This window comes from Corapipo altera, unplaced genomic scaffold (genome assembly GCF_003945725.1).
Source record: "Corapipo altera isolate COAL_440 unplaced genomic scaffold, ASM394572v1 2c, whole genome shotgun sequence".
NCBI lineage: Eukaryota > Metazoa > Chordata > Aves > Passeriformes > Pipridae > Corapipo > Corapipo altera.
Window position 1 is genome coordinate 3063665 of NW_020884923.1, and position 27246 is coordinate 3090910.

At 35.3% G+C, this 27246-nt stretch overlaps 1 protein-coding gene across 8 annotated transcripts in view; it reads left to right on the forward strand.

Moving 5' to 3' along the window:
- The window catches only part of RYR2 (ryanodine receptor 2), a 381847-nt gene that overhangs the window by 160291 nt on the left and 194310 nt on the right, over window positions 1-27246 (forward strand). For all 8 annotated transcript variants that reach the window (XM_027657258.1, XM_027657254.1, XM_027657259.1 and 5 more), the window contains 4 exons: window positions 7475-7574; window positions 10713-10809; window positions 20874-20948; window positions 24086-24242. In XM_027657258.1, coding sequence (XP_027513059.1) covers window positions 7475-7574; window positions 10713-10809; window positions 20874-20948; window positions 24086-24242 — 429 coding nt within the window. The remainder of the gene's footprint in view (window positions 1-7474; window positions 7575-10712; window positions 10810-20873; window positions 20949-24085; window positions 24243-27246) is intronic.

Genomic DNA, 27246 nt, shown 5'->3' on the forward strand with positions numbered 1-27246 from the left:
TTCTGCACTGTGGTATATATGTAGTTTCTGAGTTGCTGTCTCAGTGACTGCAGTGCTGACCTGCAGCTGCATTATGCAGATCTGTGAACAAATCTTGATGTTTATTTGACTGAAGTGACCTTTTTCTTAAATATTTTTTGGCTACTGGAAACTAATATGAAACTAATCAGAAGCTTTCCTTTGAAGTGTAAGCTTTTCCTTGAAGATTTTTATCATGGTTAACTAATGGCAGAGTTCCCTTTCAAAAATAATTTCATCCAAATTAGATCACACTATTTTAAAGGTGGAGCTGATATCTGTCATTACTCCTCAACAGGAGGACAGGTTCCTCAGTATTGCAGAGGCATTCCCTCTGCATCTTCTTGCATCAAATACATTGTTTGTTTTCAGCTCTTAGTTTTATTTGTCTTGTTTATTATCATATGCTTGGAACAGCTTCTAAATATCTGTATCATTAGTTGGTGAAATACTACCAGGGAAAACAGCAGTGTATGACTTTTCTTTTAAATTTCAAAAAAATTTATTCTTCTCTTTCAGTTTTTTGTAAAAGTATGAAACTCAGTATTGAACTTTGCTTTCTTATGTGTAAATTCACAATTCCATAATTTCTTATTGTTGAAAAATTATAAAAAAGATTTTTTTTTTAAAATAATTTTAATCTGCATAAACAAACCTGAAATTAGTGGAACCAAGGTAGAGTTGAGCTGCTCTGTTACACTGATCATAATGCAGTTCCCATGGAGTCTTTATACACATAGAAATGTTACTGTGGAGGCTGGTAGAACTTCCCGATAATTAAGGTTGTCAAGCAGCTCTGCCTTATAGAGTCCTGCTTCCAAGTGCTTATAGTCAAGTGCTTGCAATGTGAAAAATCACTTACTAGAAATAGTAGCATCTATTTCTGTTTTTTTTCCCCCTGTTTGGTCTTTTTTTATCAGTCTTAGATAATATTTTTTAGTTCCTCCAGAAGAGTTCGGATGTTACTGAGCTCAAACACAGGAAAGAAAAAAAATCATATCTTTAGGAAAATTGAGCTCATTTTCTTGTGTACTTCTTGGTAACATAAAAGAATTTAAAAGGGAAAGGAATAAAAAGGCAAAAAACCTCTTCTTGCTTAATCTTAATAAAGAAACATTCTTCTGAAATAATGGAGATTGGTCATGCCCAGGGAAGATGGTTTAAATTTTCTTCTAGTAGCTAAAAGTCTGATGACTGTTTTACGTAAGCTAGATCTCTTGTACCTCCTGTGTGTTAATGAACTGTTTAAACTCCCTCTACAGTGAATAATTAAATACACCCCAACCCTGGTGGGAGTAGATACTCCTTGAAATGGGTTGCTCAAGGCAGAGATGAAGTCAGGCGCTGTATTGACAGCTGAGAACTCAGTGTTGTGTGTGCTGCTGGTGATCTGCTGTCATTTAAGATATGTGGAGGAAGAAACTATGACAAAGCAGAAGGAACAAAAGGCAGGTGATGTATCAGTGACAGGAGTGGGACTGAAGCAGGAAGGAGGGAAACTGAGTGGGACTTGATGACTGGCTGAAAGGATTGTCAGCTGAAGACAGGCAGGCAGTAAGGGACTAACAAATTGTCTGGGACAAGAAGATGGTGATGAGCAGTAGGCACCTGCTTGCTGAGGTTCAAAATTTAGGGCAGAAAATTTGTGTGGTTTTGGCAGGGAGAATTGATAAAAAAACCAACGAAGTGGGACTGGGAATGAAGGATGACAAGAGAGATCTGTAGAGAAGTGGGCTATCTGGGAAGAACCAAACTGCTGGACAAAGATCCAGGGAGAAGAACGTCTTGGGCCAAGAAATGAGAAAAGAATTGGCAGTCGGGAGTTGTGGTGAGTTTTTGGAAAGAAGTTTAATGCTGGTTGATGTGGGAAGAGGTTGAGCAAGAAAAATAGCCTAAAGACCCTGCTTAGGCTTTGTAGGTCTCAGGAGAACCTTCTGAAGCAGGAGAAAGTCCTAATTCTAAATGATAAGGTTGGCTTGTAATTGGATCAGGAAGCTGGTTTGGCTATGTGAGAGATACAGAATCATAGAATGGCTTGGATTGGAAGGGAACTTAAAGATATTCTAGTTTCAATTCCACTACAGTGGGCAGGGACACTTTCCACTAGACCAGATTGCTCATAGCCCGATCCGACCTGACCTTGAACACTTCCAGAGATGGGGGCAACCTGTTCCAGTGCCTCACCACCTCACAGTAAAGAATTTCTTGTGAGAAAAGGGTAAAGATTTGGTAAGGAAAAGAGTGGTAGAGGCCTGGAGCAATGAGGTGAGATAACTAGTATGAACAACTATTCAAGAAACCCATTGTATTAAGGCACAGCAGTCACATGTGGTATGCTGACAGCCAATTTCTGTTGAGATTTTTGTGTTAGTTTAAGTGGCAGATGTTTAAAAAATTGCTTTCAAGTTATCCACATGAACCACAGGTCACTGTGGGAATTTTTTACCTTTTTTTTTTTTTAAATATAGGAAAATTACATGTAAGTGATACCACAAAAATTATTTTCTTAAATTTTGAAAAATCACAGGCAATAGAAAATACAAAAATTATGACACTGGTGTATTTTTATGAAATCTCTTAAGTATATAGTCACACTGGCTTTTTATGGAATGTTATTTCAGTGATGATAAAAGATGGATGTGTCAGGGCTGAGTAGCAGAGAAACTGTGGAATGAAGCAACTTCGAAGATGAAATTTTGAGCTGGGAATTGCATTTGAAAGATGGACGGTACGATGCTTAGTTAATTATTTTCCCGGAGAATTAGATTCTGTATCAGACTACTGTGGAATTTGCTGAGCAGATCTTCTTGTATACTAGACTTGCTTTGCAGAGGTCACTACTCATCCCTTACTGGGAATATTCCTTGCTGGAGTCGTGTTTCTCATGTCTCCTCCTTCTGCCAGAGGTTAAAGTCTCAGAGTTACTCAGTCTTGATACCTGCAACTGAGGTGAATGTAAGATTTACCTTGAATATTAAACTACATATAATGCAGTGTACAGTGGAAATTAAAAAGGTCCCTGTCACCTTAACTTGAGCATCTTAGATTAATGAAAACTTCTTCATGTAATATGTACATCCATGCCCCATTGGAAAATGGACCGTAATACTACTTCTTTGGGGTTTTGAGAAAGTTAATTCATTAATATTTGTTGTATTTTGTGAAATAAAAACAAGAGAAAAGACTGTAAGAAAATTAATAATTCTCTTTTCAAAACTTTGAGGAATTGACTATATTGAATAAAGCATGAGACTGCAGACTGAAGACTGAGGGGAAAACAAAGCACTGAGCAGCTGTTGACAAAGCGAACTCCTTTATTCTGTACATACAATGAGGCAGTACATGGGGAAAAATTGTACAGGATCGTGCCATTGAAGACCGTAACATGATGTGTTCACCAGAAGCCATTCTTTTTCCATGGGGTTCTTTGTTTGATGTTTCCTAACTTTCAATGCTTGCTTCTGTAAAATTAATATTTTGTTAATGGAAGCTCTTGTGATTAATTTTACAAAATGATAATCATTTGGAAGCACAGTAACCAATGTGCTTCAGGCTTTTTGTGGTTACAGTGCAGAAGGAAAGCTATTATAAAGAGGGGGAATGCAAACTCCCCCCATCTGTGCTCTGTGGGTTCCTTATGCTTTCCTGCCATATATCTCCAATTACCCATATTCAGCTAGGTGGTAGCTAAGTAGATGGTTTTCGATGGCTGAGTTGTAATGGTAATTTCTGAGTATCTGTGGGTTTTACCTTCTACTCTCCCTTTGCTGATGGGACATTTGTGCTGAGTGGAGGGATGAGAATTGGTTAGTATATTGCTGGCAATTCTCTTTCTTTATCAATCTTTGCTTTTGAATTTGCTGGCTAACTGTTTAAACTAGTTCAGAGAAATGCAAAGAAACCAGGACTTTGTAGTACTTCAAACCCATTGGAAATTTCTTTTTTTAATGCAAGATATTTTTCCCTTCCTAATTAAAAAAAAAAAAGGAAAAAACAGAAAAGGAGTGTAGTTTGTTTTATTTAGTTTAGTATTTCAGTTTTCTTTATAGATACAATTACATTATTTGTGACTTATTTCTAAAGATAGAAATATATCCGCTGTGAACATTTTCCAGACTGACCAAGGAAAACTAGAGAAGCATATGAATCCATCCCTCTATCTCTACACTTGCTGGTACTGACAGATCTGAAGGAGTGTGGTTGATGATGCTGTTGTGTGCAGTACTTAAGCATTCTGGGAATTTCCTGCTTTGTACATGGTTCTCAAAATTTAACAAACAGTAGAAGAAGAAAATAGACTTTCTGTATTATTTTCTTATGCTATTCTCACTTTTTGGAATGGCCTCAGATTGAAGGCAGAGTCATCAAACTGCAAATGGAAATACATATTGATAGATAAACTGTCAGTATTGACACACCTTAGCCAAGAGGAAACCTGAAGCAAAAGTTTTCCTTTCTTTACATTTTTCTCTTTGTGCGCATGCATTTTTTGGAGAACAGAATTTTTCATGCAGACTGTGAAATTTAAAATATATCATCTAATTATTCAGAGCTATTGTAAATTCACTATGCTGATGCAATCACTGCTGAAGGGTTCTTGTGGAAATTACCATCTGATTTCTGAGCTCTTCAGTGAGCTTAAATACACTGTGTTCTTCTTGAAGACCTAGGGACTGAGTTGTGATTATGTTACTTTTCTGCAGAGTAGTGCAGAGCAGAGTTTAAAATACGCCATTAAGTTGGGAAACCTGTAGTATCCTCAGAGATTTGAGTCTGGGAGTTTATCCTGTAGACTGTAGTGTTAACCCTTATTAATAAAATAACATCATTTAATTCTGAAAAGAGGTTAAGTACTGGTTTAGGGGATTATCAGTCTATTAGTAGGAAAGGCAAACTTAGCTTTTTGTTTGAGCCTAGGCACCAGTGTAGAAAAAAATAATATTTGGTGTAGACACCCTGCCTGTAGAGGGAAAGACCCATATCAGTATTGGAATAGACAGCAAGATTCCTAAACTCAACATATTTCTACTCTGCATATGTTGTTACTGCATACCCAAAAGATATGCTATGCGTATGGTCCTCACCAATGACGGTAACGTGCTAATTTTGCCACATACTCTGATATACCAGCTAGCAAAGATCTGTGTAGTACGTATGGAGACATCATCCTTGTGTCATGTCCACATCCTGGACATTGCATTCTGGACTTTGTTTTATTTGGATAGCTTTATTGTGGTGAATGTACAAGACCAAGCAGTCTGTAACCAGGAAGTTACAGACAAAGAACAGATTGCTTTGAAACAATGTTGAGATTGTTAAAGTATAGCACTGAAAAGTTAGGCTATGCCAGGATAAATAACTGCCGTCACTAAACTTCTGGGATTTTTTTGATACATGTTGTATAATTGAATCCTTTGATATTCGTTGACAGGCTATTTTATCTACATGGTTAAAGGTCCCTTTTATTGCTTTCTGTGAATGGTTCCCAGAGATGAACACCATAGTTTATGGAACTGTAAATGGCAGGACACCTGCTGTCAATTGTAAATTTAAGGAAACCACAAGGAATCTAGGGAAGTGAAGGGAAGAAGGGAATTGCAGAGGTACTCTGCTGTTGTGGTCATGTGTTGTATTAGGTCATTTAAACCATACTTTTTAAAGTTATAATTCCCTGGTGACTCAGCTTGAGACGTCTGGATTATAAACAGAGCTGCAACTGGAGTCAAATGGATGGATAAAATTAACAGATGTTCTGAAGAGATATGTCAGCAATGTATTTTTGTTCAGTGTCCTGTCTATAAAGACAGAACACTAATTCAGTTGATACCACTGTGTGTGAAAATAAGTTCACTGACATGTACAAAGCACACTGTTACAAGTACTCTGTTGATTGCAGATCTAAATGACAGAGGAGTTATCCTCTTCCTCTTTTGTCTACCCTGAATGACAAGTTTTCCTCAAAAAGTAATATTCCTGCTTTGGTCTAATGGTTGAATTCCTCATTGTCACTAACTGGATCGATGTAGTGATCTCAGAGGAAACCTAACAAAATTAAGGCCTACAGGGCAAAAACAGGACTGGAGCTGTACTGCAGTCTAATCTCTCATCCTGTTCTGCCATTTAGTATTTTATATAACTGCAGTAAGGGCAAAACAAGAAGCGAAAACTTGGTTTGTTCATTAATGTTCTCTGTTACATATGCTGAGTAACACTGGTGCAGTGTAAACATGACTTTTGTGAAATGTCTTATTTGTATGCCATTAGCTCTTATGGGAGCCTTCTAAATGAGCTGATGTGCTGTTTCTTGTACTGCTGTACAGCTAGAATATGTGCATGTAGGAAGATAGAAGAACTCTTCAAATGTCATTGGGAATCTACCTTCTTCTGACCTCCATTGACATTTTTGTCTTTTTTATCATTAATTATTTTACCCAGAAGTTGTTAATTTTGGTCACAACACACGAAAACAGAGGCCAAATACTACTCTATAAACAGTTACTGTGCAGTAGTTTAAAACAGAGTTCTGATAGAAGTGTCTAAATGTTACTGCACTTGAAAAATTATTACCTAATAAGGATAAACAGTATACTTCGAAAGAGGTGCTTATTCACAGAACACTTGTTTCCATAATCTTGTGTAATGTTATATTGTTTGGCACTGACAGTGTATCAAAGGAACTGACTGTGAGTGTGGGACAAAGGATTTTGTATGGATGCAATAAAATATGCTTTAAGAATTTCCGAGACAATAATGTTACTGAACTAGCTGGAACAAACACACACACACACACACAAGGAATTCTGAGAAGAGAAAGCACCTGTGGCACTGTAAAGACCTGCAACATTGGCAGAAGATAGGGAGTAATGGAGCAAAGGAAAGTCATCCATTGAATGCTTTGGTAGGAAGCGAGTCTTTCAGGGAAAGATCATTTTAGATTTGCCTGGATCCTGAAAACATTTCGTGAACTCTCTTAAGTACCTTACAAAGCAGTTTGCTTACTTAATTTCTTTGATCTGATGGCAGTTTTAGGAAGCCAGTGGGCTACAAGAAATATTCAAGTGGTGAGTTACACTTGAAATACAGGTTAATGTCATATCCCAATATTCAAACTTTGTGGAAAACCCCATTATGTATAGAAGGAAGAGCACAAGTATAAGAACCCTGCAGCATTTAACAGTAATATCTTCAGAGTGTGTGCTATGGTCTAAGACCCCAAGCAGCTGAATGTTCTATACTGTTCTTGTATGTTTTTTTGAAGCAAATATGCCGTTACTGTTCCAGCTTTATTTCTGATGTCTCTTGAAGAGTACCCAGGTCTAACTTTGTGTTTACTTACAGAATCAATGGGAAAAATTTATTTGTGAAAGAAACAAGAGTGTTTGATACTATTATTGTATACTGTAATGAGATTTTTTAATTAACCCCAAACAAAAGCCTCTGTCTTTCCTGGTTTTAGCATCTCTCTTATGGCAATGGTAGCTTACACGTTGATGCAGCCTTCCAGCAGACACTCTGGAGTGTAGCACCGATCAGTTCAGGAAGTGAAGTTGCCCAAGGTAAGATTGACTCAACTTTAATTATTGAAAGACTCATGGTAAATGAAATACTTTAAAAATCAAATTATTATGCCAAGTGAGGGAGTGGGTTTCTCTTATGTAAACATTCAAAATAATAAATAAATATACTAATGTTCTGAAAATAGAGGGAAGGTTATACTGAAAGTTACAGTGATAATTTTCTAACGTATTTCTACTGAATACTGAACAGCTCATTCAAATCTCATTTTGATAAAGGTATGATAACATTCATAACATTTTTTTTTAAATGGCTTTTGGTCCTGGTTTAAAATATTGTTTAACATTATTCTGATGTATGCAGTCATAGTTACATGTTCCTGAGACTGTGTAAAAAATGGGCGAGAGGTTTGGAAGCAGGATGTGAAATCCTAAGAGTAAAGATGGGGAATGGTTTTGTGGGTAGCATATGGTTGGGAAGAAAAACAAAATGAGAGGAAAGAGAGAATGCAGCTTTCAAGAATTATTTATTTTATTAAGGAATTAGGAAGGAGTTTTTTTAATGAATTTTTTGACATTGAAAGGACAAGGAATTTATGCCATGCTGATTCCACAGAGAAGGAGAAAACAGTTGTCTTTTTCTGAGAAGTCTGTCACAGTGTAAAGCCTAATGATTTCTAGTTTTCTACAGACTGATTGTTTTGAGTGGGTGTTGTAATAGAACCTTAAGAAAGCTAAAGCTGCAGGTCCTTTCGTTGCTTAAATCTTGGGATTTTAGGATACTGTTTTATAGAAGGCAATACACTGAAATTTCACTTCAGTTATTTTTATCTGGCATATTTTAAAATTCAGTTGTGGAACGTTCTTGCAACTTTTGTCATTCAGATTTTAGGGACAGCACTGCCAAAATCTCCTTTCTATATACTCATTTTGTTTTTGCATATGAGAATCACTTTGCACATTCAGATTCTCTGACATGCTTTCTAGTACAAATCATTAGTAAAGAATGCTAGCACATTTCTTGACAGTGTCCAAAACTTTATGGAGAAAACCTTTCTGTTCAGAAGAAGAGAAAACCTTTTCCTGTTGCTCCTGCCTATAAACTCCATTCTCCTCATCCTCCCACTGCTGCCAGCACTGATGTGTCATTCTTTTTAATAACCCCAGTATGGTTTATGAGCTGAGACCCAGATCTGTGCTGTGCCACATCTTTGCCTGGTGAACCTCACTAGTGAGACCTACCTGTCTCTTAGAGAAACAAAAATCCACAATGATATAGTGTCATGTTGTGTACTTATATCCCCAGGAAATAATGTGAAAATGATGTAATATGATTTTTGTAACTGTGCATTTCTCTGTGTATTTGCTTTTTCTTTGTTGCTATGCCTTTCCATTTTCACTTTCCTCAAGTATAGTCATTATCTTTGTTAACCAGTATGTTTTCTAGAGAAGATCAGCTGGCTAGTGTCAGAAAGGATTAGAGCAAAGGCCTTGTTCTAGCAAAGCTGGCAAATGTTCCTGTAATCAAAGTAGTCCTGTTGTGAAGGGAGAGTAAATTTGACACTGTGTGTAAGGCCTTACTCTCTATGCTTCATAAAAACAGTAGCTGAACTGCAGAAAATTACCTCAAAATGAAGGAGGAAGAAAAAAACCCCTGTTTTTGTTAATATCTGTCAAATACTTCGTCATATTCATAAATAAAATATTGATATATAGGAATAACTATGCAATAATACCCTCTCTTAATCAAAACTTCCCATTAAAAATAGGTTAATAAGTTAAATGAAATTACTTTGAAGTGGAAATAATGGATAATTAGTTTGTAAAATGAACTGGGATATTTGAAGTAGTTAAAGAATATAATTTCTTTTTGCATGCATATCTGTAAAACTGGCTTATGCAGGAGTCAATTTATTGTTGAAATCAAAACATAGCTTTAGAGTCAGATCAAGTAATTCTGCTAATTCTGTACTGTGAATTTAATGGAGGCCTTTTTAAAAACAAAACAAAACCTAAAAAGCTACTCAGGGCAGAACATCTCCAAAATTATGTTGACACAGGTTCATGTACAATGTAACTACTGTCCTCCTCTGTGTCAAAATCAAGAATGCATTACTTGGCATTGTTTCAAAATTTTATTCCAGTAATATTTTTTTAAAAATCCTTTTGCTATAACATTAAACCCAAGGAATTATGTTACCATTACTCAAATGCAGAATTTTATATTAACCAGTTTTAGTGAGAAGGGAATGTGAGTTTAGGAAACAAGTGTTTACATTTATCTTGTCAAACTGAAAAAATACTGTTGAATTGTGCTTAAAATCTACTAAGTCTTAGTATTAGATAATAATATAATATTTGTACGATAACACAAAATTATCTTTCTTTTTAATGTCATGCAAAAAGACCAATGAAAAAGCTTCTATTTTATTAACATCTTTACTGGTTAGAATTATGGCCTTATTTTCAGCTTCTGGTTGCCATGTCCTGGAACTTCAAATATTGTGATGCTATGTGTATGCTCTGCGCCTTAATTTGTGAACACACATATACACTGTAAAGCCAAGTGTTTGACTCTGAACTTGCATGTGCAGTGGAGGTATTGGCAGTATAGGAGTTTCCTTTTGGAGTCCAAATAAATCATGACTGTTGGCTGTGAATCTGTGTCAAGCAGAGCTTAGAGATTGTCTCAAAAGTTTTTCTCACAGAAAACTCCAAATACTCCAAAAAACGGTTTTAAAAGTAATGAGCTAACTAAATCAATCTTTGTTATGATAGTATATAAACTGGAATCCTTAAATCAAAAGCAAAATGAGTAGGTAACATGGAAGTTTCCCACTTTATGTTGTAATCTTAGGGAGGAGTACTTGCTTCCTTGTTTCCATTGGCTCAGTCTTTTTCTGAGTTGTGGAAACTCTGTAGGGTCCCATCTCTGGCTCCTCTTTATCCTGATCCACCCTTTGCTACTTGCTGAGTTGGAGCTTTTCTCACTTGAAAATGTTCAATTGGCTCCTCAGGGTATGAGATATCTTCCTCTTCTTCTGATTCTCTTTTTCAAGTAACATAAAATGCCAACAGAAAAAAATGAAATAAATAAATTGTATTTATTACAGTTCGAACTATATTTTCATGTGGTGTTACGTTCACACAAATGCCCTCGATTTTCTCCCTTTATTCAAGGATACCTGATAGGAGGTGATGTTCTGAGGTTATTGCATGGTCACATGGATGAATGTTTGACAGTCCCTTCGGGTGAACATGGGGAAGAACAAAGAAGGTAGGTTTCCAGCTTATAACAGAATAATAATAACAAATGTTGCTGAATCAATATTAGGTGTCACTGATATCCAGATGTTTGGAGGATGTTGTGATGAGATATATTACTCATAAGAATGAATATTGTTGAGGCAAACTTTAGACACGAGCCTTCTGAATTTTCAGTATTGTTCATGTCTCGTTTCACTCACCAGATGTATTAGCAATAGTGATTTTTGGTCATCTATTGTCATCTTTACTGGTTTAAAAACCCTGTGAATGAAATGTGTTGGTTTTTTACTGCTGGATTTTTTCTATAGTCACAAAAATTTCCTCAGGACAGGGCATGTAAGATTACTTCCCAGTCCGTCAAGGCTGCTAGTCTGAGTATTGATCTTAGGTCTAGCTGTCATGGCAGTCTAGAACTTAATTTGTGGTTATTTTCTTGACTCGAGAAATCCTAGAAAGGGAGTAGAGCAATGAGGACAACTCAGTATGATTCTCTCTCTGTTAACTAAAAAATCCAAATAGTAAGAAGACTGACACTGTAAGTGGCATGTCTCAGTGGAGTGATTGCATGGATGAATCAGTCTCCTTCTTATGTACTCTAATACAATATACCCTAAGTTTCTTTTTGGTAGGGCAGTGTCATATAATTTATTCCTACCTTCAGCCTAAATGTTGCTGAATTATATTTTGGATTAGTTTGTTTGATGCAGCATGTTGGATAACTTCATTTCCATGACAAGGAAAGTGCTATTCATTCATTTTAAAATTAGTTTTCTTGGTTTGCAAATAGAGATGTATTTTTTATTCTATTTTATTCTTATTTGTAATGATAAGGACAAGACTCTGGAAGATCTCATAAAATATTTTGTGTCAAATGTTTTCTGCAAAAATTTTCTGTAATTTTTTAAATATTAATAAAAATAATTTAGAATTTTCTTATACAGCTGCTAACCAACCCTTCCTGGATATTTCCCATTTTTAGACAAGGGAATAGTTTTTTGAATGCAGAAGAGAGTTCAAAATGCTGATACTTAAAATGTGATCAGTTCGTGTTTTAATTTTAGTTACCATGTGATATACGTTACAACTTGGAGTTTATCACTGCTATTATTATTCTCAGCCTGAAAGTGATGAAAAGTTAAGGTGATAAATAGGATCCTATAGTGTTTGCTACTTATTCAGTCTAAATCCTGCAAAATTCCTTTAAAAAATTTTAGTTGCAGTGTAACTGCAGATTTATAGGGCAATCAAGTACTTCAGTAATGAACTTCAGTGCTTAAGAACACACTAAAAATCTGTCTCTTTTCAACAAGACTAACGTTATATCTAAACCACAGTAATGGAGAGTGAAGCTGCAAATTAAGAAAAAAATTGATCTGATCTGTGTGTGCATTCGCATAATGCATCTTTCTGTCCTATAGCATGGGAAGAATATGGTTCATTTCTTAAGCTGTAGGACAGGCTGTAAACAGATCAGATAACTGTATTTCTTTCTGCTATGTCAGCAGTGTTCTGTAATTCTTTCTGCCTTCTCTGTATCTGTCTAATACCCCAAAAGAAGCAGAGCTAGTAGGCAACAAATAGTATGTATGTCTTTGTCTTTATATTTCCTGATAGCAATACTGAGAAATGTTGCTTCTCAGTGCTTCATAAAAATAGATTTGATATTCTAAAATTTACTTGTTCAGGATCTTTCTTTAATAAACAAGCAAAATAAAAATAAGTTTGTTGTTTTTCATATTTTACTTTTCTCAAGTTTTTCTATTGCTTTTCTGAAATATTTTATTTTTTTTAATAATAAACTTAGAATATAATCTATGATTACTTTTAATTGTATGGAGTTAGGTATAATCGCTCTGTGCCCCACGCTTTCTCTTAAATTATTAGTAAATTTAGTTATTGCTTAAAAACTCTATACTTCTATCTCTATTTAGGACTGTTGCCTATTCAAAATAATTTGTGGCTCCTTTCAGTTTTCAGTATGCATGTGTACCTTATTTTGATGGGTAGGATTCAACAGCTGGTACAGTTATATTAAAAATACATGTAACTTTGGCAGGTGGGAAATTGTAAGATAGATTATTTTGTCTTTCATTTCAATTTAAGTTTTGTAACTTTTGCACATAAGACATGGTTAGGTATGATATATTTAGAGTACAATAATTCTGTATTATCTTGTCATTTCCTTTTGAAATAATCTGGTGATAGATTATTTTGATTGGTTTGTTTTGTTCCAGTGTATGCCTGAAGAGCAGCTCTGCTCTGTAGAATGCCAGCATAAAGAAGCACTGAGAAGTTCACACCTGTTGTGACTCACTAATTCCTCTATCTCATTTTTATTTTTCTTCAGAGGCCTTCTCTTTATGCCTTTTCAAATAAATAAAAGATCAGACAGTACTAAAATAACAGTTTTATTCTATCATGTCACCTGGTATCTATTCCAGGAAATAAATAAATAGTTTAGATGTGAAGGATCCTCCTAGGCAGTTTCCAAAACTAACTGCTGTTTAACTCTATTCTTCGAACATTGATACAGTTGCATAAATTTGAGAATAAAAGTGTTTCAAAGAATACCAGAAGTTCAAAATAAAACACACGTTCTCAAGGTGTTTATACTCTATGTATATGTGAGAGTTTATACCATCAGAACAGTGGAGATTTATGAAGCAGTGACAGTGCAGATACTGTATTTGTGATTACAGTAAGTAGCAAAACCTCCTCTGAGGCAAGGTTATCCAAATCTGCGCTGGAAGAGGCCTAATACAGTGGCAGAATTAGTCATATAAAAAACTTATAAAATTATTTTCTATGTATCACAATTTTTTTCTGAGTGTATACTGTGTTTCCTTGCTTGATTGTTTAGCCTGTGTGTCCTTCCATGTGGTCCTTAGATTGTGCTACTGCGATCACTAGAGGGTAGGATGGAATCATTGTATTTGTGGAAGAGGGACTTTGGTGTCAAGTCAGAAACTTAACTTTTCCTTAGGAAGCAGTTTCAAGTAGATCCTCCCTGAAGTTGCTAGACATAGTTTGCTATTAAAAAACATTCCAAATGGAAGCAGTGCAAATAGAGAAGTTTGTGGCAATATGTTGATTATTTGATATTACACTAGAGGAAAAAAGTGGTATTATTTTTAAAATGCCGCAGGCAGGTGGACATGACCCTGATAGTTTCAGTTACTGACCCACATAAAGAGCAATAATGAAACAGAGAAAAGGTTAAGTATGTGCAATTTCACTGAATTAAATATAATTTTCTGCATATTCTAGTTAGGTATGTTGTAGGTTTAAGGCAGCTGTTTAAGCCTTGTGCATAGAATCCTTAAACTGTGTTCTTATTCTTTAAAATGCCTTAGTTATCTCTAGCAAGCTAGACTTAAATTTACAGTGTTGTTTTTGTAGCTCTTCAATTCAAATTTCAGAAGTATTTCCATGTAGATTAAAAAAATAAATATGGGTATAGGTAGATAAGTGAAGGCATACTGTAATCAACTTGCTGTTCCTGTGGTGGCTACTTTGGTTTCTATCTATCTTTAAAGGCAGGGCAAACTTCTGCAGCAGCACAGTAGCTGGGAGTCCATATTTATCTTTACTCTTTTTCCTCCACTCTCTGTCCACGTGGTTCGTGGTCTGGCTTCTGTCATATGAACTGATATAAGCAGTATGTCAGTAGGAATGAGGCAGACCCACAAGGGTTTTCTTTATTTATAAAAAGTTTTTTTCTTTAAATAAAGAATTGTGTAGTCTCCTTTCCCACTCTCTCCCTCCAGTTTCATACAGGAGAAATTTGTTAATAATTTTTAATACTTCTTTTTTGGGTGGAGGATTCTATGAGTTTATCCAGCAGAAGATTTGGATCACTTTTTGTATTACAAGTACTTTGGAATAGTCTTTGCTTTCCTTTGAAATCTTTTCTTGTTGAAATTGTGACACTTTTTTTTTAAACCATGTTATTTGGCAATTATAGTATTGAGTCTTCACATTTGAATTTATAATATCAAAGGAATGAATAAATTTATTCTAATTGTGATGGAAGTTGATAGTTAGAGCGGGTGTACATTGAAGTTGTTCTATGAAATTGTTTTCCATTGTTTCATTCTTTTGATTAAAAAAAATTAATTAAAAGTGTTCATAATAAATTCATCACAATTCAATCAGTCAACAGCTCCCCCTTTTTTTATATGTCAATTAAGTGGAATTATTTTACAATATTGCCGCTGCTGTAATATGTGTGTCATTTTTATTTTCCTGTAGAAATGTCAGCTGGTAATTAATTCAGGCAGGACTGTAGAGTTTTTTATTGCTTTCTGGTTTTGGAGGATTTTTTTTGGTTTCTGTGTGTTGTTGTTTTTTCTTTGTTAGTTCATTTTTTTTCTTAGAAGTCCCTCCGAAAAAGGCAATAGCGGATAGTAGTAGAAGTATGTAAAAAAAAAAAAAAAAGAGTTTTTTTTTCTAATTGGTTTGTGATGCTTACTTTTTATTATACCACCATCTTTCATATTCTTTTAGAACTGAAATACTACACAGGAGTTGGGCTTTGATATTCAGTTCCCAGTCTAGAAGGGAACCATGAATTTTCCCATTGCAACTACTTTGCATTTTGATTTGCAATATGTATTTCAAAGTGATGACTGCAGTGCAATTTGGACCCTTCAGAAATATATTGTTACAGAAAGCAATTACCTGTGAGAGAGAGCAAAGTGCTCCTGGCTTTTCAAAGTATCATTTGGGTTGGAATAGGCCTTCATGAGGGAATGTATAAGTGAAGCCTACTTTCAGAAACAGTTTTGTCATTCTTGCCTTTGAGACTTTCTTTGGGTGAAACGTATTACGTTAAGGCTTTTGGAAATGGCATTGAACATTTTGCGTTAGTCTCAGAGATGGACAGGGTTTTAAAATGATGAAGGTCAAAATCATTATGACTTAACCAATCTCTGCTTCTGTTCACTTTCCATGCTATTCTCTTCCAACAGTCTTTGTTATGGCATTATGAACTAATGAGGTCTGTCATACCCCAGAAAGGCTGGGATCTGGCATACGTGGAGGATTATTTATGACTGAAATGTGAACTCAGAAAGTTTTCACCCAGCATAAATCAGTAACCTTTCCCCCACACCGTGAGCCTTGAATAGTGACGGTCTTAAATGACTGATTTTTCAAACTAAAACCAGAACAGCTTTGTCTGTCATTGAGGGGAATGGAACAAATTATTTCACTTGAACTTTGACATCTTACTTGGATTTATTAATTTTTGTATTATTTAGGTGCCACCATTGTTCTCGTGGCACCCTGATTCATTCCAAACTGCTGAGATTTACTCCATTATTTTCTTGCTATGGAATTTAGGATTTACAAGTTCTTGAACCAAGACTACTTCGACAGTATCAAAACACTGTCGTTTAATGTAATTTATTTTAACCTCATTTAATGCCCATTTTTAGTCAATGAATTTCACTGAAGTGATTGCCCTCTCTCTGCTGAACAATACTTTAATAAGAGTATGAATTCAGTAATGGTTCTCCAGGGGGTTTGATACGTGGTAGTCTATTTTAAACCTATATAATTAATTTATTGTTGTAATTGGAGATGATAGATTCAAATATCAAGCTTTATTTTTGATGTTTACTCTCACTTTGCCTGTGCATCTCCTCTCAGAGAGCTGGAGGAGAGCGCCAGGAGCAAGCCGAGGAGAGCAGGATCGGTTCCTGGGCGGCTGGTCCTGCCAGGGCCATGGCGCTGTCCCTGGTGCTGCACCCACAGCCTGGGCGCTGTGAGGCAAATCACAGAATCACGGAGTTTTCTGCATTGGCAGGGACCCACAAGGATCATTGAGTCCAGCCCTTATCCCCGCACAGGAACATCCCCAAGAGTCACACCATGGGCCCAAGAGCATCATCCAAATGCTTCTTGAGCTCTGGCAGGCTTGGTGCTGTGACCACTTCCCTGGGGAACCTGTTCCAGTACCCAGCCACCTCTGGGTGAAGAACCTCTTTCTAATATCCAACTTAAACCTGCTTTGATGCAATTTCAGGCCATTCCCTTGGGTATTTTCACTGATCACCACAGAGAAGAGATCAGTGTTGGCCCCTCTTCTTCCCGTCATGAGGAAGTTGTAGACTCCGATGAGGTCTCCCCTCAGTTTCCTCTTCTCCAGACTGAACAGACCAAGTGACATCAGCCACTCCTCATATGGCTTCTCCTCAGGGCCCATCCCAATGCTAGTTTGTATTATGGAGAATTAAATAGAAGAATGACGTAGTCAGGAAAAGGATGATTAACTTACAGTCATAGGTCAGACCAAAAAATGACTTCATTACACCAATGTAACTATAAGGTTTATAATAAAGATTGACTGAAAAGTCTCAAAGGTTCTGAATTACTTATAGATATTTTATTTTGAAATAAAAGTGGTTAATACCCTTAATCCATACATGTAGAATATGTGGATGAAGTGTTTTGGAAAGAATAGAAGAAACCCATCAAGAATTAGTCTTAGTGTATGGCTCTGAAGATACAAGTTATCTCAAACTTTGAGGAAGATGAACACTCATTTTAGCTTCTTGTTAATCCTCATTTTTTCTGCTGTTATTTGCACTTTCCTTGTGCATTTACATGACTTATAATTTCATCATTAGGTTTTGTAATGTGGGGGTTTTCTCTACTGTTTGGCAAATGTACATCTTCTTTGCACATTGTAACTCAATTTTTTTCCCCACTGTATGAATATAAATAGGTTGTAACTCCTTGAGAGTCAGAGAATTTTTGTCGCTAATTTCGTATCATAAAAAGCAGTTTCATTTGACCTAGTAGTACCAGTATCTGATATGGCTTACCAGTGTCAGCTTCAGGGAGGATTCAAATGTAATGAATCATCCTTCCTTTCCAACACTGAACTGCCATCGGAAGTATATAAAAAGAGATGAGGTGCGTCCTATCGAATGGTATATATAACAAGTACTAAGGAAGTTGGTTTAAGCAATCTCAGAGCAGTTTGCTACATTTATTTGAATGAAAGGAGCTGAAAATGAACTTTCAATTCCTTAGCAGAAAGACTTTTGAGATAGTCTAGGTTATGAATTTATTCATCTGCTCTGGGGCAATGGTTAGTATATGTGCTCTTATGGTAAAGACCAAGTGACTTGCCCTTCACTAAAGAAATCTTTTATTCAAAACCACCTTTTCTTTACCATGTTTTCTGTAGCAAAGACAGTATCTAGCTAAAAATACAAGAGCTTAACACCCTATTCTGGTGCTCTGTGCTAACTTGTTTTTTGTAGCATGTATCTTCTTTCCTATCCTTACGAAGTCTTGTTGCTCCATCCTTGGTTCCAGTCTACAGGTTTCTCCTTTTGCTTCCAAGTAGGGATCTTTGATCCCTAGCCCTGCAGTCATCAGCTTTTTCTCAGTCCCCCTCCAGATTGCTGTCACCTATTCTTTTGCTGAGGCTTTGCTGCTACCTTTTTGGCTTTTGTCCCCAAGGTGTATTACTGTCTTTCAGCCTTTACTCCCTCTGTTGTTGCTGTACCTGTCTGTTCATATTAAAGTAAGAGACAATCCTAGAATCCTTTTTATTTCCTCTGGTAAACAAATCACATGTTTTTCTTTAGGGTTTCTTCTCTTCTATTTCATTTCCATTTTCTCATCTTACCTCACGATTCCAAGACTGATAGCTCCCCCTTAAAGGAACAGAGAAAGGAAATAATGGATGGGTAGTCACATGAAAGAAAACTACTTCACCCGTGAGAAACCATTCTTTTAAGTTCACAGTGGGAGGTTTTTTAGGTGTTTAATGTTACACTTACCCATTGCTGTGTGTAATCCAAAACTAGCTCTAAAAGAATAATCAGACTGAGAAACTGGTGAAAGTTTCTGTGTTTCCACTATGAGAAAGAACTTCATCCCTGCAAAGTAAAAAATTACCAACTTAAAAATGAAACATTTTTGTGAATTTGAACCTTTGCTTCAACCTGATTTTTCATACAATTAATGACTTGAATACTGCTGAATAGAATTGTTAAATTTTGTATTATGCAATATGCAAGTACAAGAATTCCCAATGCATTTTTGTGAGTGAGGTTCATACTGAAATATGCCAGGATGGAATCAGAACGTTTCAGCTTTGAAAAAAAGCCCAACAGCAATACCCCCACGCAAGCTGCCCAAAAAAACAGCCCACATCCTCTCAGTCCTAACCCAAAATACCTGACCAGGGTGACATCTGATCTGTTATTGTTGAGATGTTACAACATAAAGCCAGTCTCAGTCTGTTAGTTGCAGAAGAAGAATTTGAACAAGTACCTGAAGAGCAGAGAGAGTGTCTGAACAGAGAAGGAGCTTAATGCAAGGTTGTTTAGCAATTGCATTTTACTGTACTAAAGAAGGTAAATTTCAATAAAAAATAAGATGGCCTTTGAATTTCATTCAAATTGCCAATACCTGTCAGCTGCTCCTAGCACCACAACCATTTCAGAAAATGGCTAAGATAATGGTTGGAGAAAAAAGTGGTCAAGGGGAGAATTTTTTTACATATTTATACATGAACGCATAACCTCTTCTTGCTACATGGAACATCCGCCAGACTTTCCATTTATAGCTGGGTCATGAATGTTCAGTATGAGTGGTTCTGTAATTGTAGTGAGATGTATTTATTTTGGGTTTTGACTAATTTTTTCTCCTGTATAATTTGTTTTCATTCTTTTGCAGTGTCTGGAAGTGTTTATTTCCATAATACTTTTTACCATATTCCAAGATGATTTTAGCTCATCTGTAGTTGCATGTATGCTTAATAGTACTAAGAAGCATATTCTAACTCACTATTTCTTTTGGTTTTGAACTGTCTCTTTCAATGCTGGGTTTTCCTCTGTGCTAAGCATTCAGTCCCTCTATATTATATCTACAGGAGGATTTTGGAAACTAAAGCCTAGTAAGTACTATGTACTTGATTCCAAATTTGTAGTCCTCAAAAAATTGTTTCTAACAAAGATTGGGGAATGCCTGCCATTTCCTTATTAATATTCCTGAAAGTTATACCTCTGGCTATTTTTGGCAGTGCCTGATCTTGGCTGAAGATTGTAACATTTACTCAATCCATAAGCTCTTCCAGGATCCATAAAACTAGGCCATTCTTTGGTAGTGTTCCCTGACGTGCTTGATCTGATAAGCATAGTGACAGCATTCCTTTGCACAAGTGACTCCTATATTTATTTTCCCAAAGGAAAGGCCATAGGGTGGAAATAGAGACGCAGACAGGAAGCAATCCAAAGAATGGCTCCCTACATTTAGAATGGCAATGCTAACTTTCCTTAGTGTTTACTTTTAAGACAAGTCAAGTTACATACTGAGGGCTTTTCTTGACCATAAGTCTCAGCCCTTTTGTGCATCCAATATAAATCACTTATCTGTGTGTAGAATAATGGAGGAAAAACCCTTCACCTTTTTTAGGCTTAACTGGCTGTTTTCTAGAGACACTTAGATTTTTGGGTATATGCAGGAACTAGAGAGGTCAATTGTAAATAGGAAGCTATTAACATCTGAGATGTGTGAAAACTGTATCAGTGGGGTTGTAAGACTTTAGGTGTTATGGTAATAAAATAAAGTGCTAATTGAGTAAGTTTTCATGATTCAGTGTAATAAGTTGCAGTTACTTTAATAGTATAAGTTCTGAGAAAACACTACCTTTCTTAGAAGATGTATGCAATGATCACAAATCTTTATAATTATTTATATTTATGTTAGAATCTAGAAATATTCTAATTATCAGGCTATTGATATTATTTCCCCCTCCCCCCTCCCCTGATTTTCTATCTTTAAAACACTAAGAAAAATGTCTAAGCAAACACTGTATAAACTTTACTGTTATGAATGTCACAATAATGGATGCTAAGGACAATTAAAACAAAATTTGAGTAACTAAATGTGAAGGTTTAGTTGATGGGTGGGTTTTGAATCTAATAACCTTTGAATCTGACAAATGCAATAATTGTTTGACAGTTTTGAAATGAGAGATGTGATTAAATGAACAAACGTGTATGATGAATTCTTCTGAGCATTTAGTCTGTGGCTTTGCTTGGTTTTCAGAACTGTCCATTATGAAGGTGGCGCTGTGTCCATTCATGCTCGTTCCCTTTGGCGACTAGAGACTCTAAGAGTTGCGTAAGTAAAATCCATCTCAGAAAAGAAGTACCTTTGGCAAGACACTTTTTGTATTGTAAGAGTGATCCTATAAAATCAGAATGATAATGATAAGTCCAGACTAGTAAAACGAAAATAAGCTTTAAAAAATACTCTATATCACTTTCACTAAAATTAAATAACTTCCTGTAGAGTATGTGTGTGTTTTGATTATTTTTTGATGTTGTTATAGCTGTCACTGAATTCACCATTTACTTTTTTAACACATACATACATAAACAGGACTGATTTTTTAAAAAAAAATTCATGTGTGACACCCTTTCCCCCAACTTGCTTAAGCCATTTGGAAGTAAAAAATTTACAAAAAAAAATACTATCATGCATTGTTGGAAGTGTTGGAGTGATAGTAAGGAATTGTGCCTTGTTTGTTAAGGTAATTGCAGTGTAAAATTGCACTTAAATAGTGTTACAATATGTACTTGTGATACAGTTTCTAGAGACTAATAAATGATTGATTTTTAGAGATTGAATCAGGACATCTTATGAAAAGGTTACACTCTAATGATGCTGTTTTCTGTGTGTGCATTTTATTAATAGGATGACGTTAAATGTCAGTGATAGGGCAGTGAGATTTTTCCTTTGGACTAAAATAGACTTTGAGACAGTGACAACAATGAAACTGTGGAAGAATTTCTGGCTTTTTATTTTCCTCATGATGTGTAATTCCCTGATAAGCAGTAGTACTGGACCAATCTGGAGATTCAGGAACCATCTGTTACAACCATGATATATCTCACTTTAATAGGCATTTTATACAAACTTTTAAAAGGTAAACATTTGAACATGTATGACAGAAAGAAATTGTAAGATCTGTCGAAATAACTCCAACGAAGGCAGTGGTAATCTTTCTTTTCAAGATTTTCTTACCAGGAAAAAACCCCCAAACAAATAAAATCCCAAGAATAATGCTCTCTCCTGCAAGTCCCTCACCAACCTATTTCCTATATAATATTGTAATAGCTCTATACATTCATTGTTGAATTGCAGTCCACTACCATTCATGCAAATGCGTATTTGTAGCTTAATATATATATGCCTGAAGTTCTCAATAAGTTGTAGTCCTTCCCAGAATGACTGCAGATATAATATTGTGCTAAAATTGTATGATTCTAAAGGAACCATTTTTCCTCCACTCTGTTCTTAAGTGGAGAAGTCCCATAAAAATTGCCTGGGCAGTGTACCTGTGCAGATTCCATGCCATAGAATGCCAAATACTATTACTCAGCGTTGCTTTCTTTCTGAAAAGGCGACAGGGATCATATTCTCACATTGCAGAAAAATGTTTTTAGTAGTCAGAAATGGCTTCACAAGATTCTTTCTGCTCAAGGGACTTTACACGTAAATGCACATGGTTGCTATTTTTCTATCCTGCAGGGATGAATTAGGGACATGGCTCAATTGCACTACTTTTTTCTTTCTTTCTTTTTTTTTCTTATGGTCCATAGCTCTTGGGTCCAAGAGAAAATTGAATCAAACAAGAGAAAAGGCAAGTCCCCAGCATGACCTGTAACATGAAAGGTGCAGAACTCATGTATTTTACCAGACTCAGCAACACAATAGCTGAGATTCATGATCTGACATTTTACTGACTTGAGAACAGAAGTTAACGCTAGAACACTGGCTTTAGATGTCCTTTTGTGGAGTATACCAACTTTGCTGTGCAGAAGACAGAAAAAGGGAAATGTGTTTCTAAGATGTAAAACTTCTGTATTTCCTTCTTCCTCAGAGCTCCCTCAACTTAAACAGAAGAGGGTCTAGTCTAAAAAAGAAAATAGTTGAGGGTGAAAACCTTTTCATTCTTCTGACCTCTTTAGAATCAGTAACTAAAAAGGTGTAGAAGTTTAATCACTGAAATGTAATAAATCTTGTTACAAAATAGAAGCATTTTAAAAACTCACGGATTTGAAAATGTCTACCAAATTGGTTTTTCATACTTTGCATACAGTATGACCAACTCTAAAGAAAACACATTTAAACAACCAGGTATTGTTATTGAATAGGTAAGTGCTCTAATCTGCTACATCTATATGTCATAGAAAACAAAAATGACTTAAACATGCTAAAGTGCTAATTAATAGATTTGCAGACTTGTACATGAATATATACAAAACATATACATAAAAACTTGTTATTTTTTTAAAACCACAGTAAGCATAGAGAATTTCTAGTATTTGCAAAAGCACATCAGAACTGTGACATTATGTCATAATTCCATTATGATGGGTATTTTGCAAATGCAAAATAAGTGTATGATTTCTTCTCTAAATAATAGCATGCCACATACATCTGAAATACAAACTTTTGAAGATATAAGACTGAAGAAAGTTTTGTGAAGACCCAGGAAAACATCCTAGCTGTGACCGTTTTCCGATCTAAGAAATATTTGAGAAACCTTCTGAAAAGCCTTTGTGAAATACATACTCCTTAGTAACCCCTACACAAGTTTGTCTTCAGGAATTAATCAGGAAGTACAGAAGGGCTGAATTTTCAGTTTAAGGCAAGAAGTCAGAAACCTGTGATCTGTATTTAGAGTAATTGTTGGAGAGCTTAGACAAGCTTTGCCTTTCTTCCTTTATTTCCTCCTATATGAAGAATCTGGGCCATTCTTGACTTAATAAGTTTTCTTATTTATTTTAGGAAGTTTCTTTATTTATTTGTTTATCGATTTTATTTTTGCACACTATTTTAAGTGTGCTTAAAGTGTGCTGACTGCTAGAAGATGAGGACTCTGGGAGAGTGAACAAACCCAGCTGCTGGTAGATGAAGTATTGGAGAGAGAACTGGCAGATCTAAGCTCTTTGTGTACAGCATAAGCCGCCTTTTCCGTAGGCGGTCTGTACTGTTTCTCATGAGGAATTCAGTCTGAACGAAAGCAGACTGTGCAAAGGAAGATATTAGGATGTTAAGATTATTTATTAGAGTAGTTTTATAGCCACAAAATAGCCATTTTCTTGCTGATACTCCAACATTTAGAATTTTATCTTTTCACCGAGTAGTTGAAAATATAATGTACTGTAAAATATTTTTGCCAGTAGTTAAAATCTTCCTTTTTTTTTTTTTTTTTTTTGTAACTAAATATTTTCTATGAACTCTCTTAGGTGGAGTGGCAGCCACATTAGATGGGGACAGCCATTCAGACTGAGGCATATAACGACAGGAAAATATTTAAGTCTTCTGGATGACAAGAGTCTTCTTCTTACAGACAAAGAGAAGGCAGATGTAAAATCTACAGCATTCTGTTTTCGGTCTTCCAAGGTATGGAATCAGTGCAGCATTAGTATAACTAGTACTAATTTCAATCTCTTTGGAAAAGAACATTTAGATATTTTCTGTTTGTTGTGATTGCATTGATTACTGGAACCTTCTGCTTTTCACTTTTTAAAAAAATCCAAAACTCAGTATAATCAATATCTAAAATGCTTCTTTTATGAATACTTTCTTTGTGTATTGCTACTTGTCTGTCTCTTTGTGGTGTGTTGGTTTATTTTGTTTGTTTGGTTGATTTTTTTTTGTTTTCATTGTTTTTTGTTTATTTGTTTGTTTTGTTTTGGGTTAGGGGGTTTTTTTGTGTATTTTTTTGTAAGTTGGGGATTTTTTGTCCTGCTCACCCACTTTTGAACAGTTTACTCAATTCTGATTTGTTTTTCTGATTAACTTCTCTGGTTCTTCATTGCTTAGATCTCTTGGCTGTCATAGGAAAAATTTGTAGTATTGTGGGTTACTGAATTTAAATTGGAAATTCAGGATTTCTTTCAGCAGATACTTTATTGTGGTCTAATCTGAAGTTACCGTAGTTTGAGTTTTCATTTTGACACCTTCAATAAACATTTAAAGTTTAAAACAGTACTTTTTTGTAGTATAGTATTAAGTATAATAATAAGAAGATAAATTCTTTAATGTCCTTTGATTTCTCATACTTTTCACCTGTTGCATGGTGTCTCTAAGATTTTGCCAACAATAATTCTGTTGTTGTAAAAAATTGTCTTCTAAAATATATAGTAATAGTAAACAAAATTACTCAATAGCTCTTCTGTAGCATTTACTATACGTATTTTAATTAGTTGCCTGCTTGGGTAAATAAGAAAAGAATAGACACCCAAAAGCAGATATATAGACTTTTGCATTCTGATAACAAAGACTGTATTTCAGATGATTGTTATGACATGCAGACAATGTATCTTTTTTAAAACCAATTAGAAAAGTCATAAAAATGCTTAAATATTTTAAGGCAATGCAGTGCAGCTACATTGGGGATTTCCTGTTGCAGCTATTATAGATCTCAACACTTTAAAGCAAGAGGGATAGAATAATCCATTCACTGATTTTCAAGATGGGTTTTCAGCAGGGGTTATTCCAAAAAGAGTGGAACAATATACTGTTATTGTAACTCTGCTGTTACATGTTTTATTTAGTCAAAAAATACTTGAAGGCAAGAATTGCTACCAATACAGAATATCTTTTGTTGATATGAATAAGGTGGTTTGTCTCTTTTTTTCTGAGGAGCATATGCACATGTGTTTTTTATTTTTTTTCAGCCTGAATTTACTTATTTGGAATTATATTTGGTTAGTTGTTTTTAGTGACCAAACTTATTCTATGATGAGCACAGCAGAGATAAAAGCCTTTGGGGCAGGTAGAAACATGTTATGGTAATTAATTCTTGAAGTAACATGAGAGAATTCTCAGAGAGGTCTATAAACTAATCAGCACATGAAAAATACAGTCTTACTGATGCTTAAATATGGACTTTCAAAGAAATTGAAAGTTTGGAAGATCATATTTGAAGTAAATGTTGTGGATGTCCACATTCATTTTAACTAAAGACTTATTTGACAGGAGTTACAGAGATACCACAGGGGAGGAGTATATGGTTTGCACTTCATTGCTGGGTATGAATCCAGTCTGGATGCAATCCTGTGCCATGTGCTCTAAGATGACCCTGCTTGAGCAAGGAGGTTGGACGGGCCAGATGACCCACTGTGGTCCCTTCCAACCTGATTGATTCTGGAATTCAGTGTCCTGCTTTGGACTTCTTATAGGAGTGTCATGTTTCAGTTTATTAGAATACAGGCATTAAAAATTTTCAGGTGCCTTCCTTCTCTGGAAAAGAGTGTTAAAATAAAGATTTCAAAATTATAGCAGTCCTAGGAAGGTTTCTGTAGAGAAGGTGAGCAGACTTAGAGTCTCTTTGCCTCTGAGCATGTATGAAAATGAAAAATGCATGTTGAATGAAAAATCATTCAACCTTTCCCTTGTGCTGTTAGCACACAAAAAATTATTAGTGGATAAGAGGGAGTCCCTAACCTTCTTTATTGACTACAGAGCATTAATACCTGGAAGTATTTCAAGGAGCTAGATATTTCTTATAGGAATTTCAGCCCTTTTTATTTTGCCACAGTCACAGTTCTTCCTTCCACTACCTGAAAAGTAGAAGAAAAGTGAGAAGAATTATGAAGATCCCACTTGTTGTGCAAGTGTAAGTTAGCTCTAAATAGGCAAAAACAAATGAAGGAGAAGAAAGTGTTAAAGACTAGTTTCCTTCAAACATGTGAGAAGATAATAACTTCAATTCCTAAATGAAAAGTGGCTTTCATGTTTGCAGAGAAAATATTGAAAATGTATCCCCTATAAATCTGAAGATTCAGATGCAAATGTAAAGGCTTATCATTTATTATTGTTTTACCCTTATTATTTGCAAGGGCTCATCATCTTAAACATATTAGCTTCCCAGTACTGCATTTAAAAAGTAACCCAGAAGAGAACCAGAAAGCTGAAACCTTTCAATCATCTGAAATTCAAAAACCACTTTTTTCTTTTTTTTTACTCTTGTGGTCCCGCTTCACTCAGCACAGGATGTCCACAGATATCTACAATTTATCCCCCAAACATATGTCTCTTTTATAGACTTGAGTTTGTAGTGATCAAGTTTTGAGGATTTTTTTTTCTCTTTTCCATTTGCTCAATATTGATTCATTTTAATAGAAAGCATTTGGTTTAATATCACTCTCCCACTGAAATAAGGTAATTTTACCAATTTAGAAATGTTTATATATTTTGTACATAGTCCGCTTTTTCTGTCGGTAGTATTTTCCAGTGGACAGAAATATATCAATTTAAATAAAATTTTATGGTTTGTATTTTTGTCTTCAACTTTTTCTTACAAAAAATTTCATAGAATATATATTAATATCAACTTAAAAAGCAGTCATGAATTAGCTTCTTGCAACCAGTGAGATCTTTTAGAATATCAGTCCTGACT